Raw genomic sequence first — 16,383 nt, 5'->3', positions numbered from 1 at the left:
TCCTTTATTTATTATAGCAAATCCATGTAGTGCAATGAAAGAGCAATGCATGGGATTGTTAAGATTCTTGTGTGACCTCTAGTGGCTGATTCCAGTGCTGTACTGGGCCAAATTAGATAATATTCAGTCCGTTCTGACTTAAAGTGCAACTTTTTATGTGTAGATTTTATGTTTAATATAAAATGAGTATCTCACACCTGCTTATTAAGCGGAGTTATATCTGTCTGCAACAGAGGAATGCTGTTAAATAGTTGGATACTGGATAAGGTGAATAGAGGGTAAAGTTAAAGTTCGCTGGCGGAAAAGTTTTTGATGATCGCACATGCGGGGTTTTTAAAAAGTTTGGTCGGTAAAGTTGCACGTCGGATCGAGAGAACCGTTCCGCCGTGGGAGATGAGGGCGCTCCTTCCAGGTCAGCGATGCTCTTTCACAGGCCGCCTGCCCCCCCACCACCACCATCGACGAGCCACTTCCTCTTTTGTCTAATTTCATGGCGATCGGGAGAAGGGGAACACCACCGACGCACGCACACTGTCTCGGCACTCTTGAAAGAGTTGATTCGGGGTAAATAATCGACTATTTCTCGCATGATTCGCTCACTGGCTTTCAAAGCGGCGCCGTTCGGATGCAGCCACGCGGGCGATCCGCCGCCCCCCGCTGAATTAATCCAAACACGCTCCGGATCAGATATTTCACGTTGTAGCGCCACTCGCTGATAACAAATCGGACGGAATGGGCTCCCCCTCCGCCCGCATCTCCCCACACACACGGCGGCACGTTACTTAACGGCGCTGGCTAGCTAGCGTTAGCAGCACTGCAAACGCCTGATATGTGTAGCTGTGCGGATGGTCCATTTTGACACACCTCGCAAGTTAGTGGCAGTCAATCAACGCCGACTACTGTGTATGTGCGAGGGCTGGTAATAATTAGCGCCTCCGTCCAAATGCGAGCTACTTAAAGTCCTTAAATGTTTGTGTTTGGGATAGCTAGCCAACATCGGCTAGCTATCGTCGTGCTATGTACTTAGTTAGCATTAGCCCGAATCGCGATTGAACAGCTAGCATTATCTAAATCTCTACACCGGAGCGAGCGGATTAAGTGTGTTGAATGTGCTAACTGGCGTGAACTACTTAAGAAGTGTTTGAATTGAGGAGATAACTGTCCGCCATTCATTGCAAGAGTCCCGGCTATTCTCGGTAGCTGAGAAAAGGGCTAGCTAGCACCTCAGGCTAGTTAGTTAACGGTAGGTGGGCTTAGCGAGGGGCTCTGAGATGTTTCCACCGCGAAGTTGTCGTCCGAAACAAACTCGTACTCAACTTTAAGTGTGTGTGTGCTTCTTCCAAGCTAACGAGCTAACGCGACGTAGACTGCAAAGGTAAACAAAAAACAATAATGGCCAACCACATATAGCATGCTAAATAGAAAACAACATTAAAGTAACAAGGCGTCAGGTCACTTTGAACTAGTGAGGAGCTCCAGTGACTTTTCACATTTTAACGACATCGTGTTTGAAATCGTTGTCAGATGCGCTAACATGGAGTTAACGTGCCGCTGAAAGACCACCTGCAGTGATACAAACTTCATGACATTATCACATGTCTACTTTTTCTCTGCTTACAGTGTAAACTAAGTTGTCAACCTGACCGGCACAAGGAAGATTAATCTAAAGGTGAGTGTCCCTGTCACAAATATCTGAATTTAATTATCTCAAATTAGTTTTAGGGGGGATCAATGGTTCATGTTCAGCCTGGAATTTGGAAATATATATTACACCTAAAACCAACCACATCTATTTGTCCCGGGTAAACCGCAAAAAGTCCATGTTAATATTTAACACCCTTAATTCTGTTTATGGGTCTAATTGTATTTTTTTTCACCACAGCTCCTAATTCAACAGAAGTCATTCAGTTCAGTTTTCTTTTTTTTCTTTCCTGACTTATCCCATTTGTGTGCAGGTGAATCTAAGCGGTCGTCACTCGAGGGGCCCCATCGCACTTGGATCAGTTCTCTGTCCCAGGTTCGGACTGCGTTGTCTATGGCGCTGATGGACAAACACAAACAGGTCAAGCGGCAGAGACTTGACCGCATTTGTGAGGGTGAGATTTCTTAAATACCCTTGAATGAAGTAAAAAGTGTAGTTCGTTACTTTGATGTGAAGTATGATAGTTTTATTGTATAAAGGCTATCCATACTCTTATAAGTCAAATTGTAAGGTCCTGTACAAATGGAAGATAATCTTTTAAACCTGATTGCAAAATATGCATGCATTTTGTCCACATAGGAAAGCTACTGGATTTTTGCAGATCTACATTCGAGCATGTAACTTTGCCAACTATTTGGCAGATCATGGCAACGACAGATTTGACTTATTTAAACTTGAAAGATTATTAAAGTTTCTGCCAGATTCTAATGGGATGATTTTTAATATAGTTCTGCTCTTTGATTGTTGCTGTTAACATATTATCCCAGTCCCCTAGGAACATTTGATAATACTAATGTTTTTGCTCATGAAATGCTACTGCTGAATACACGTGTCTGTGGTTTTCTTTACATTATGTCACGTGTAGTGACTGGTTTCAATGCAGCTATGTATTTCCTACTTCCTCTCAGCATGTTTGAGATTGGAGAAGATTTATTATTTTTTTTAAAATTTTAGTTCAATTTGCATGCAGGGAATGTTCAATTTGAACATTCACATCTTCAACATCTCTCATTGTGAAGATAACAAGTAAACTTAATTTTGCCAACAACAGCAAATGCAATCTTGGCAGGTACACTCAAGATTTCTTAGAGAGACATTATTTTGGGCTGGAGTAGAGGGTAGAAAAGACAGATCAGACATAATGGTGCACTAAAATGGAGGGAACAGTCTGGGAGCGTCTCGGGAGACGGGTGAGAGGACAAGGTGAAGGGTCGTGGGGCAGGGAAACGGCCCAGCTGTCTCTTTAAAAAACGACAACAGCCCAAACCGACCTCGGCGTCAGCCTCGGCTATGCTAATAAGGTTAGTGCTGGTTGGCTGGCCGTCTGTGGAACTGCATGTGATTGGAGGCTGCTCGTGGGGGAGGGGCTGGGCGTGGATGACAGCTGGGATCCAGCCAGCCAAGAGCAGGCTGACAGAGAGAGAGGGGTGAAAAAAAGCGGTAGAGGGAGCGCAAGGCGAGAGAGAGAGAGAGAGAGAGGAAGACAGGCTGGCAGACTTCATAATGCAAGGTTAGGCCCGGTGCTCATGTGTTTTCTATTCTGGCATGTGTTTTTGAATTTGTGCGCTGTAGAGGGGGAATCTAAGATTTGGGTGTGGTGCAGCTGTGTGCGGGCAGTTTCTCTTTTACGCTCGGCGCGTATTGGTCTTGTAGCAGCGTTAAAGAAGGAACTGAATAACCAAGTGTGTGTGTGTGTGTGTGTAGCTGCTTCTGGGTGGAGTACTGCTGCTTGCTGCATTATCATCGTTCGCTGCCCCTCCCCCCACACCTCTTATTCCTCCAACTGTGGCCAGAGGGAGAGAGAAGAGGAGGAGGGAGTGAGGGGAAAGAAAGGGAGGAGGGGGGAGAATGAATGAATCACTGAATGAATTGTATTGTGTGTGCCGCCATGCTTGTGCTTTGTAGGCCCTGGTTATGCCAGTGTCCTTTACTCAAATTACTCTGTGTGTAGGCCTACTTGTATATTTCCATAAGTCCTTTTTCAGAGAGGGTCTTTGTGATGAACCCCTTTGGGTTTTTCTACATACTCGGCGTCTCTTTGTGCTTTCGGCATGTTGCAGTAAGCCTGCTAGCAATCTTTAGCCATTTGCAGTGAATGTGATGCTAAACCGCCGGCTGTCGATTGTACGTTTAAATACGTGTATCAGACTGACTGTTTTTCTGTGTTTGCCCATGTGCATTTAATGCACGCGTTGGGAAATGCGCCGACGTCAGGGGAAGTGTTCGCAAATATTTGTTTTCCACCCAAAGCTACCAGCTCCCTTCCCTCCTCTGCAGTCTCACCATTACCCACTGCCCATGGAAATGTTCCAGCAAGACACACTCCCCCACCCCGGAGACATAACACACACCTGTCACGCAGCAGGGACAAGATAGTGTGTACTGGTGCATGTGTGGGGTTGGTCCATGCCAAGATCTGCTGAGAAGGAAGAGAGAGAGAATGGGAGAAGTGTGAAAGGCAACACTAATATAATGATTAGTGTTGATTAATTTTTAAATATCCCAGTATATAAAACTGTTTTGGCAGAGATCTGACATTGATTTGTATTCATTTGCATCATTTCTTTTGTTGGCAAAATGGTAAATGGCAATAATGCCCTTGAGCCAAATGTGCAGATTTTGTTATCAGTGTGATCTGTTTGTGTTTGAAGAAAGGTGGAGGATCAGAAAAATGGGAAGGAGGGACTCTTCCAGACAGAATTTAGGTCATGACTCAGACCCCACCATGAACCCCCACCACCTCCTTTCCAAGACCCTACAGTTTTCTCCACCCCTCCCCCAGCCGCCACACTCCATCACCTCTCCCGTCCAAGCTCCCCCATGTGTGTGTGCTCTGCTCGTACAGTAGGCCGGTCAAGTTCCCAGAGTAAAAACTTGTATCAAAAGATCTTTGCCTCATTAACCCGAATCTAACGTTCACTTTATGTGGAGACTCAGGAGAACTGTGATGGATTGGTGAAGACTTGACAGTGCATATTGGTTCCACACATTCCTAAACAGAGCTGCATTTCAACAACAAATAGGCCAGGATGCCGGACACCTTCCTTGCCCCATCACAGATTTAGTTACACATTACTTTTGTAACCAAAGAACATATCGCTTCAGTGGGAACACGCGCATACACAACACACATCTTGGTAGTTTCCTTATGCAGCTGCTGGAGGTGAATGCGTTGGAGGGAAAAAAGACAGCCATAAAAGTCTGAGTTATTATTGTCTAAAAAAGTGTGGCAGTTAGCCCCATTAACTGTAGTCATGTGTGAAGGGGGGTTTGGTGTGAGGGTATGATGACTTGCATCACGTGGTGTAGTCCATACATGGAAAATGCAGACTGTCGAGTCACTAACCTCTAGCTTAATTAAATGGTTCTGAATTACAAATGGCTGTTGCTGTATACACCAGGTGTCATCAGCTAACTGTGTAACTGCAGTAAGGATGATCCCTCACAGACAGGTTTTAAGTGTTCATTTGTCTGTGCTGCGCTTTAGGTTCCTATATTTTTAAGCAGTTTTTGTCTTGGATTTGCAATTGTCAGGAAATATTAATCCACTTATGTTTAATGCTCACATGCAACAACGACACACTGTTTTTTTCCCCTCTGGACTCAGGTATCCGACCCCCTATCCTGAACGGGCCAATGCACCCGCGGCCCCTGGTAGCCCTGCTGGACGGACGTGACTGCACTGTGGAAATGCCCATCCTCAAAGATGTGGCCACAGTGGCCTTCTGCGATGCCCAGTCCACACAAGAGATTCATGAGAAGGTAGAGAAGAGGCACCTGAACACTTACCCACACTTACAATCACAGTCCATGAGGACCAAACACAGAGATTCCTTCTTGTAGTTAGACATTTTGACATACTGACATAGATTCTGAACCTGGATTTGTGTGTATTGACCGGTACGGAGTACAGATCTGATACCAGTCTATTTATAGTAGGGCTGCAACAAATGATTATTTTGACATTCGATTATTCTGTCGCTTTTTTCTATAAATCGATTATTAATTGGATAAAAAGACAAAACTACATTTGACCCTTTCCAGCAGTCTATTCGAAAAAGCAACTTCATTTTCTTGTACAGTGCTGTTTTCATATGTATTATAGACATGCAACTAAATTATGATGATAATTTAAGATTCGGATATCTACAATTTAATCCTGACTCGTCACAATTCAAGTTCAAGATATCTTTAATTCGCCTCAATTTAAGATGCCTCAAATTAAGCTTGAACTAATTAGTATGGTGTTGTAGATGTCTAAAACTGGAATAAAAAATATTAATATTATATAATAATTCAACTGAATTGTAGGTATCTATAATGAGATACAAGTCAGAATGATATATGTATCTTACATTCAAATCATTTTTATTCAAAACGATGCTGTTGATATTGTTATTATAAATTCTGGATAGTCGAACTTGGTTAAGAAAAGTTAAAATGGCTGAGCTGTCAGTGTGACTGGTTGTGTGTCTGTCTCTCACAGCAGACAAGCTGCAATGGGCTGAATTCATGTTTGTGTTTATGTAAAACTTAGCAATGAAAACTCTCCCATCAGGTTGTTTTTGTGCTTTAGAACATAACTGCTGAGAAACAATCAAAAAATTATGGTTTGTGTTTTTGTTTCACTGCTTTGTGTTCGCTATTGGCGCACCCTCTCTTCAGGTCTCTCGACCACCGCTGCTCCCTCTTCCTCCTCGTTGAGTTGGGGAAGCAATAGTTGTTAAAAGTGTGTGAACATTTTATGTTTAAACCTCAAAGAAAACTTGTGCAAAGCTGATTTCACAAGACACAGCAACACAACATCCCTGTGGTATGAACCTATGGTCGTATACGGTCATCCAGTAAATTCAGAAGAAGAATGGCTCCAACACGTCTTCTCTTCAGGTTCACACCACAGTGACGTTCTGCTGCTGTTCCATGTGAAGTCACCTTTACACAGTTTGCAGCTACGATCTCTGAAGGCTTTATTGGAAAGTGTTCCCATACTTGAGACGACTTGTCTCTGCTGTTTCGAGAGAGATGTTTTCAAATATTTAGTCCAGAGAGGAGACATCACGTGAGTGAAACAAGCACGGGATTGGCTGGTTTACTTCCCCCACCTCAGGAGACGCTGCCACAGTGTGTGCATTATAACAGACCCGGGGAATCGATTACTAAATTTGTTGCAAACTATTTTTACAATCGATAAAATCGATTAGTGGTTGCACCCCTAATTTATAGAAACAAACCACTTGTATAACATATTTAGCGGCATGCTAGTAACCCTGTATGAAAGTGTTCATTTCTATAATTTTTGTATGGCATGGCTCAGGTTAAATAATTTGAATATATATATATATATATATATAGAGAGAGAGAATAAATGTCAGAGAACATCATTTATCTAGTTTGACATGACTAAAATAGAACATAAATAAATCAATCTATGAAAACACAACATCCCTTGAAACGAAAGTCTAACATATTGTACCTGTCATTGTTTTACTTACAGTGTAAAATATTGCCAAATTACTGATATGTTAGCTAGCTTGGGCTAATGTTACTCTACTAGAAATTACTTCTTCACCTCTCTAAAAACGGTACTTGCCAGTGGCAGCACAACTGCTGTAGTGGAGCGCAGAAGAAGAAGTGATGCTACTAATGATAAACTATTACACTAGACATGGGATCGGATCATAGATTTGTGTCCTTGTCGTTGCCCGATCCAGCATTTTCTGCAGAACCAGAGGCTTCTCTGATGCTGATATCGGAACAGTGCCACCTGGGCTATGACAGTCGTCATAATAGTAATCATAATAGTAATCATGATAATATCTGCACTTCACTCAAAATGTTTGCTTACTTCATTCAGTCAAGCAGATCAGTCTTCACCAGCAGTTCGATAATAAATGACTAATATTAAGCCAATCTATGTGAAGCGCACTTTTACTGTGATGAAGATTTAAATCACTCACAATGCATTTGTCTTCTATAGGTGCTAAATGAGGCAGTGGCCGCTCTGCTGTACCATACCATCACTCTCTCCAGAGATGATTTGGAAAAGTTTAAAGGCCTACGTGTAATTGTCAGGATCGGCTCAGGCTTCGACAACGTTGACATCAAAGCAGCTGCTGAGCTAGGTGAGCTCACATCAGGACAACACACTAAGTAGTTCAATGTATTCCTAATATGACCGGTTCTGTTATATTTGATTCTCATCTTTTCACCTTTCCTTGCAGGCATTGCTGTCTGCAACGTGCCAGCTTCCTCAGTGGAGGAGACGGCCGACACTTCACTATGTCTGATCCTTAACTTGTACAGGCGAGTCACCTGGATGCACCAGGCCCTCAGGGAGGGAACCCGTGCCTCTAGTGTGGAGCAGATCAGGGAGGTGGCTGGTGGAGCTGCTCGTATCCGGGGAGAGACATTGGGCATTATTGGCTTGGGTGAGTAAAGAGCGTGGACAAACGTGGCTAGATTAGTTGGAGTATTATTGCCACATATGTTGCCTTTGATTTGAGATTGCGTTAGTCTTTGTTGAGTTATGATCGAACATTTTGTGCTGAAGCTCTTCAGTGGATCAGTTTAATCCAAGCTGACAGTTGATGGTCAGACAAACAGTATGCTGTGGGAGCTGTTTGGTATTTTTGATTTCTATTTTGGTTCCAACAAGGGCACCACAGTGGCTGTTAATAACCTTACTGTGTCTTTTTGTCTTGCAGGGCGCGTTGGCCAAGCAGTGGCTCTGCGGGCCAAGGCCTTTGGCTTTGGCGTCATATTCTATGACCCCTACCTGCCTGATGGCGTGGAGCGTTCACTAGGCCTGCAACGCATGGCCACCCTGCAGGACCTGCTCATCCACTCGGACTGTGTATCTCTGCACTGCAGCCTCAACGAGCACAACCACCACCTCATTAATGACTTCACCATCAAACAGGTGAGTAGAATACAAAAAACTCTATATTTCTCCTCTTTATGACAAGGAGGTGTTTTTCCAGCCTGCGCCTATTAGTGAACTTATGATTTCTTGGTTGAAAAACTGTCAATGATAATAACTAAGGCTGAACATTATCATCAGATGTGTCTGAATGTTGTGTTGCATGAGTGTTAGTGTTCAGTTTTATCAAATGCATCTAATCTGTATCAGAAGTCCCTAATTAATACTCACCCACATCAATCATTTTTAAATTGATCAAATCGTAAATCCGATTCTGACTTTCTTCTTGCTTCGTGTTTGCTCACTCAGAGGTTTAGCTGCATTAGCGGTGGAATACATATAAGAAATAATATAAATATCATGTGACCATTTCGCTGGCATCAGCTAAGTACTACCATACTACCATGTTTACTTATGAAAACACATCAACTCTGCTACGAAAAGATCTGGCGTCCATACTTCTTCCGATTTTCATAGCTTCTAAAAGTTTGGAAACGCTGCTGGCACGGCTTTACTTTGAAAACCCTAGAGCAGCGTTTTAGTCTGGACGAGCAGAAACTGAGATGCTGGGAAACGATGACGTAGACACTCAGCCTCTTGCTGATTGTTTTTTTTTCTGTCACGACTTGGCCTTCACTGATTCGTCAGCCTGCTATCACATGACTCCCTTCCGGAAGAAAACAACTGGCATAAGCCTCGGCTACTGGTGTAGAGCCCAACATTGATAATCAATTACAAGCTTTGTTGACTATTTTGCCGCAGATGCGTCAGGGAGCCTTCCTGGTGAACACGTCAAGAGGCGGTCTGGTTGACGAGAAAGCACTGACGCAGGCCCTGAAAGAGGGCCGGATACGAGGGGCCGCTCTGGATGTCCACGAGACAGAACCCTTCAGGTAGCCATGCTTTACTAGGGCCACACCGGCACCACGTATGATCACTGTTGTGCATGATAACACAACCTCAGCACTCCTCTGTAACAGCCTTTCCCCTTAACAGTTTTTCAACAGGGCCTCTGAAGGATGCCCCCAACCTGATCTGTACCCCGCACACATCCTGGTACAGCGAGCAGGCCTCTGTGGAGGCTCGCGAGGAGGCAGCCAGGGAAGTTCGGCGCGCCATCACTGGTAAAGCGCACACGCTTTTCACTGAACGGAAGAAAGCCTATTGATTCACTGAAAGGAACTGATTAGTGTCAGTGTTGAGGTCAATTTAATAATGCTATCGAAGCCAACTTTCATTTAACACTACTTCTGTTGGGTTTTCAAAATTAGTTTTTTAAGAGAAATCATTTGGCGACATGTATAGGTTGTATGGTCTCAGTGTGTTGTAGTTCTTCTCAACAATACAGATATTAGCAAGATCAACATGGACCTGATAACTGGGTCTAGAAACCCTGTTTTGGTGGCAAGAGCCATTAAAGAAAAATGACTGTATGGAGAGTAGAGGCTTTGAAGATATTTAGATGAACAAGTTTTGTATGTTCACACTGACTAATCTTTACATAAACTCTTGTATAAATTGATACACATTAAAGGATACAATATAGTGATATGAGTTTCAAAGCAATTTTACATCTCAAAAATATTCACTTATCATACAAAGAATATCAAATCTTCATCAACCATTACCATTAACAATAGAATTTCAAGTGTGTGTGTGTTATGACTTCTTTTTTATTTTTTTCAAATAATTTTATATTTGCAAATACTGTTAAACTAGAAATGGGTCAGTTTGTCCCCAGTAGGATGCTGTCAGTGGCATGTTGTTCTCCAGTTCTATGAGGTAGTAATGGTCTGTTGCTCCTGCTCCAGGGCGCATCCCTGACAGTCTGAAGAACTGTGTGAATAAGGAATACCTGATGGCAGCCTCTCAGTGGCCGAGTATGGAGGCAGCCACTGTCCACCCAGAGCTTAATGGAGCCACTTACAGGTGAGTGGAGTGGATGTAGAAGATGAGTGAAACTGGGATTAGACACCAGACAAAGGTTATGAGGTTGGACATGAGTCTGGAAGGAGTAAGAATCAGCGGTCATATAATTCTTTGGCTTCTCTGTCTGTGTTTCAGATTTCCTCCAGGTCTGATCAATGTTGCAGCAGCAGGGGGTCTCCCTGGAGCTGGCACAGGGGTCGAAAGCCTGGTTTCAGGAACCCTGCCGCATGGCATCGCCCCTGTTTCTCACCCTCCTCATGCCCCCTCCCCGGGGCAGCCTACCAAGGCCGAAGCCGACAGAGACATCCCCTCTGACCAATAGCCCCTCCTGCCACCGCCAGCACATTCCGTCACCTCTGGAAACCACCCCCACCCCCCAACATCAGACACAGCCCACGACCCTCGGATACATCGGGCAGCACCATTTTGACCTGACGTGGATCAACACAGTCTTGTTTCTCAGATCACATAACCAGCCCAGGAGTGACCCATCCCCAGCTACCCGCATCCCACTCACATCCCTCCAGAACACACACACATCCCTCCATCCAAGTCCTCATGTCATCCACTGACCCACCATCACCTCCTCACAACGTCAGCAATAACTCTGTTCTCAAGGATTCAAGGATTGGATTATTTCGTTAGTTGGCTGTTGTTTTAATGAAAAGTTGTTCTGTTGTGGTTCTAGGTGTTAATGTTTTTGTTCGTTAAAAAAAAACAAAAAAACAAAAAAAATAAGCATTTCTGACATGAGGCTTTTACAGTCTCCAGTCCCTCTCTGACCAGTAGAGGCAGAGGCAGAAAGTTTGAAGCCCCCCCTTTGTACATTAATGGCTCATGTTACTGCTCTCACTTTCTTCTTTTCTTTTTTCTCTCTCCTCCTCTGCGTTTCTTGGGGGAAAATTTGTACTTAAGTAAATCAGACAGAATCCCAACCAGTACATCCTGTCTCTCCCCATCAGGCATCAAGCCACCCCTTAGCCCAGTTATGCCCTGAGTTCTTCCCCTGGTACTGTCGTTGGCTTGGTCAGCAGGGGGATTTATAACGCTGTCAGTGCAGAGCGCTCCCAGACCTTTAAAGTGTTTTATCTGCTCAGCTCATGGTGTTTAGTTAACAGCCTTGATGTAGTGAGATACAAGATCATTTGTCTCAGTTTTCTTGTTCAAGCCCTGTGTTTACAGGTTTTGTCCCCCACGGATTGCTCTGTCTTGACACAATGGCTGAAAGACTCATATCAAACAGCACCTAGGCATGAATTTCTATCTCATGTCAGCAGCCACAGCTGCGTGCTGGGTCTGTACACATGGTTCACACGTAGTATCAAATGCAGCAGTTTTTTCTTGCTGCAAAAAACGGAATCATGGCAGGGGCCTCACCAGCAGAGGGCACTGTCTAACCGCTCAGAGCTAATCCCAAACAGACAGATGGACAGTTACGAGTTAGCTTTAGTGATGATCACACACTGCCGACATTCAGAACACAGGATGGGTGACCAGGGATCGACTACCGCCTTATTCTTTAAGATCTCACTGCACCCCACCACCTCCACCACTCTGCAATCCCTCACCCACCCTCCACTCTTCTCCCAGTGTCATCACCGACCCCACACATCTGCTCATCAACCAGTATGCATCCACCAATTCCTTTAAGCGGGAGGGGACAGTCGAGATTAGATTCCCTGTTAGAGCAAGGGGACAGCGTTTCTTGCATGCTGGCTTTACTGATGACAGTGGCGTGCGCGCATGTGTGTGCGTGTGTTTGCGTGCCTGCCGGTGGTTTTGTGTGAGTGTTTGTATGTTCCCTCACCCTGCTATGATAACAAGCTGTTGTCTTTCCAAAGGAAAAGTCCCTAGGAGTAACTCTTTAACGCTGTTGCCCTGGTGTCAAGGGAACACCTTTCTAGTACCTCAGTAACAGATATTGAATGTACCGTGCATACCCTTTTATTTTTTTGTACAGATTTTCTAGATACTTCTTTATTGTTCTTCACCAGAAGGGTTGTGAAATTGTAGCAGTAATGATACAATAAATAAAAAACATTGCCCCGTGAAATGAATTGACAAACTCTTGTAGGTTCGCTATAGGTCACTGAATACTCAGGCTTCAAAACCAGTGTGTGTCTATTTCCCTTTAGCTTTATTTCCTCATTGTGGAAAATTCAGCACAACGCTTTCCCATCATTAGACTTCAGACTGTAGTTGCTGTGTTTCAACCTCCAACTTACTGGCAAATGAAAAATGAGGAAAAAGAAAAAAACAAAAGGCGGTCACCATGGTCTGCTAGTTCTTATTAGAACAGTAGTTGTAGATGCTGTTTTGTTTTGTTTACCCCCTCTTTATTGTCGAGCTGCTCTATCTTTAGTGCATGTGAGGTCATTTTTTTTCGGGGGAAATCCTATTGGCTTAAAAAATTGGTGTCATCATGCTGTTTCCCCTCTGCTCCCCGGCCTTCTCCCCCTTCAGAGTGTTCTCAACTCGAGTTGCCATTTTTGTCGTGTCAGTTTCCAGTGATGTACAGTTTTTCCCTCAGAGTCTGAGAGACATGGAGCATGTCCTTGTCCTGAGATGCTAGGCTCCTCTGTCATGTGATGAGTATATATTTTTAAAAAAAAGATAACCCCCATAGTTTGGATTATGAGCATTATAGTAATCTTAAATTTTGCTGTTGATGATGATTATATATATATTTTTTTCAGTTCAGCAGTGCACTGTTATGAAAACCATTCTGTTTTTATTGTAGGATTTTGTTTTTATGAATATGCTGTCTGTGTTCTACATGTTGTACTGAGACATTTCAGAGAAAACAAGAGATCCCTCTCCTGGTGATTTAAAAAAAGAATATATATATATAATTTGTCTTATCCCAACTGTCCTTTCCAAGTGATATCCTCTGGGCCTTACTTATTCTCTCCCTGTTAAAGTAGCTGTTATAGAAAGTCGCCATGGAACCACTCACTGCCTTAATACAGTTGACCACAGCAGGGGAAGTCAGGAGACGCACCCAGTCACAAAGTACGGGCCACGATCACGGCCACTCCGCAAAAAGCTCTTCAGACCCCGACAGGCCTAAATCCGCAGCACCTTGCATTTCTCTTTAGTAATGAACCACATTAAGCCTTGTTTTGACCATTTTCGGATCATAACTCCAGTGTGAATTCTTAATGTGCATTCAGGTTTATTATTATCATTTTTGTCTCTGAGCTTTTAATAGTTAAGTCAGCCCGGTAGTGTACATGCACAGGCTAAAAGATAAGCACAGTGTGTATGCTCACAAAGCCACAGCTGATATTTCACTCTTGGGTGTGAGAATGCCCCTCCCTACTCACACACACACCACCACCTCTCTGTGGCACTTTAAGTGTCTTTCACAGTGCTGCCATAGTGGGAGGGCATCGCGGACACTGGTGTGGTCTTTCAAAGAAAATAAAGAAAGGAAAAGGAAAAAAAAAAACAGAAAATTCCGGTGAGAATCGGTCACTATTTCTCTCAGGGTTCAAATGCACACATATCCTCCAGCAGTCGCCCTCTGTCTCGTGTCCCTCATCCCAAGTTTTCTGCCCTCAGAATGTAGAACAGCCTCCTGCGTTTTTTTCCCTTTTTTTTGGATTTTTTGGAAACTCCTCACCCTCTCAATCCCCCTTCGTGCACAGGTCTGAACTTCTTTTTCTGTTTTGCTTTCTTTTAGCACTGACATCTAACCATCTAACAAGGAATGAATGAATGAATGTTTGAAAGTGACTGTGTGTAATGTTAAAATTGGGAAATGTATTTTTACAACATGTGAACATTTTTTCCACTCACTCTCATTGTGATTTTTTTTTTTTTCTTTCACCAGACTGCAAAAAGAAAAAACAAACAATGAAAAAATGTCTCCTGTAACTAGGCTCTTAAGCTTTATTTTTGTTTTGTTTACTTTTTTATTAGAAACAATCATGTTTGTGATGGTAACTTCCGATGGTAAACTCCACACCGTATTTTAATAAAATCTAAAAAATTAAACATTTGCTGTTTTTAACTTTTCAGATATCACTCTCTCTCTCTCCTGGTGCTAAGAATCCTTTTTGTGTTGTGAAATCTGCCTTTGCTCATTTCATTTGAAGAAATATCTGTGCTTGATTATAGTGGTCAGCGACTTAATCACAAGCCAGTTGTCATTATGTAGTTCCCAGTGACTGCACTCAGCAGCTTGAGGACATGAGCTATGTTTACTCTACTTTTGCCATTAACTAAATAGTTTTCTACCACAGATTGTCAGCTCTCTTATAAAGCAGGGGGGGTTGTGCTGTGCCAGAACAGGCACAGCTTTACAAGTGGGAGGACGAGGTGGGGAGTGCGGGAAAGAGGGTTTCTGTGTACACCCACAGGGCAGGGGAGGGTGGAGTATTATCAGCCCCAAAATTGCTTCCACATGCGTGGAACCAGGAGTCTGCTCTTAAAATGGAGTGAAGGGGCTGAGGTCCACTCACTGGATCGAGCTGGTGCAGCCCTGGCTGAAGGCTGGGACCCTCAGGTCCGTCCGTCACGGATGTTCAGATTGTGCAACAACTGTGATTATTTTCAGTCCTGTAACTTCCACTAATGTCATTAAGCATCATTCTCCATTGTTGGACCCATTACGGACAATTAAAATGAGCAAAATTGATGCAGCTGCACTAGGGATATTGTCTTTTTTTTAAATTCCACATATTCTTTCATGTTTAAACCTGATACTCACTGTACCCACAATGCAACTCAACCACGAGCAGCTCAGTCTGAGGTTCGAGTGTATTTATGCTCGTTGTGGCTGATGTAGTGTCGAGCCTCCGGCCTCGAGCAGAGATGGGGAGCGTGTTAGGGAGGTTTGAAACTTCACAACTCAACTCAACAGTCTTCAGCGCCAACTCAAGTGACATCATGTGAGGCAGTTTGTCTGTATGAGTGATTAATGTTCACATTTAACTTGCTTCTTTCTTACGGACGGTTTAGTAGTAAATCAAAATTCCCTGTTAACAGTTACAGGACTTTTACTGGGCTTTTAATACCATGTATTTACCTAACAAGACAAACAAGCTAGCAAATCTCAATCCGCCATTGAGTGAAAGCAAACATTAGCATGCCAACATACAAAGCGAATGCTAACATGCTAATGTTGAGCAGATTTATTGGTTCAAGCAAGCACTGAGTTAACCCCTTCCTGGCATCTTCCATATATGAACCATTTCAACAGCGACTGGCAGCAACACAACGTAGAGCTGAGGATGGCGTTACAAACGGAGAAAAGAATACAATTTTGACAAATTTCATGACAATGGACAATGGATCAAATTGTTATTTGAGTCATTTTCTCTAAACCACAAGTATTCAAGTTTATTGTGTGCAAGAGTCAAGAAATTATATATATCAGAGGGTTCATCCTCTGGAGACCATCAGTAGTTGCATTTGAGTCTAGAGACCACTGTCAGGACTACAAAGGCGGAGAGATCCGTCCACAAAAGAACAAATCACCAAACATGCTGCTCCATGGTGTTCTAGCCTGTTTCAAAGTGAGGGACAGTCCACATTCAGTATTACATAACAGCGTGTGTAGAACTGTGTGGAGTTGAAGGAGGCCCAGGATGTGTGCGGTATTTAACAAACCTGATTCACACGCACTTCAAACGCATTTCGGCCCATTTCTGCCCAGGACCGATTCTGGAATGTGCTACATCGTGCAGGGGAGCATCATCCACCTCTCCCACTGCCACTGCCCCGTCAGCCTCCATGCTGTGCAGCCACATTTGTTTTATTTGTGTGTTTAGTTCAAGAGGAGAGATATGAGGTGGGCTCAAATCGCTCAGAGATTTCATCATTTCTG

General features: G+C 43.5%; 1 protein-coding gene across 6 annotated transcripts; it reads left to right on the top strand.

The window, feature by feature from the left end:
- The first annotated feature begins 158 nt into the window (after positions 1-158).
- Positions 159-14,549, top strand: ctbp1 (C-terminal binding protein 1). Of its 6 annotated transcripts, none has more exons than XM_035161827.2 (11): positions 159-564; positions 1,621-1,669; positions 1,956-2,096; positions 5,310-5,464; positions 7,680-7,824; positions 7,924-8,130; positions 8,407-8,621; positions 9,384-9,514; positions 9,618-9,745; positions 10,433-10,550; positions 10,686-14,549. In XM_035161827.2, exons 3-11 carry the CDS (start codon positions 2,036-2,038, stop codon positions 10,870-10,872), a joined length of 1,347 nt encoding a protein of 448 aa, XP_035017718.1. In that variant the 5' UTR covers positions 159-564; positions 1,621-1,669; positions 1,956-2,035; the 3' UTR covers positions 10,873-14,549. The 6 variants fall into 6 exon arrangements, with proteins under 6 accessions (XP_035017718.1, XP_035017723.1, XP_035017721.1 ...); XM_035161832.2 differs by lacking the exon at positions 159-564 and adding an exon at positions 596-871; XM_035161830.2 differs by lacking the exon at positions 159-564 and adding an exon at positions 596-903.
- The last annotated feature ends 1,834 nt before the right edge of the window (positions 14,550-16,383 follow it).

Source organism: Hippoglossus stenolepis, chromosome 7 (assembly GCF_022539355.2).
Source record: "Hippoglossus stenolepis isolate QCI-W04-F060 chromosome 7, HSTE1.2, whole genome shotgun sequence".
Lineage (NCBI taxonomy): Eukaryota > Metazoa > Chordata > Actinopteri > Pleuronectiformes > Pleuronectidae > Hippoglossus > Hippoglossus stenolepis.
This window is presented reverse-complemented; position numbering and strand designations above follow the sequence as displayed.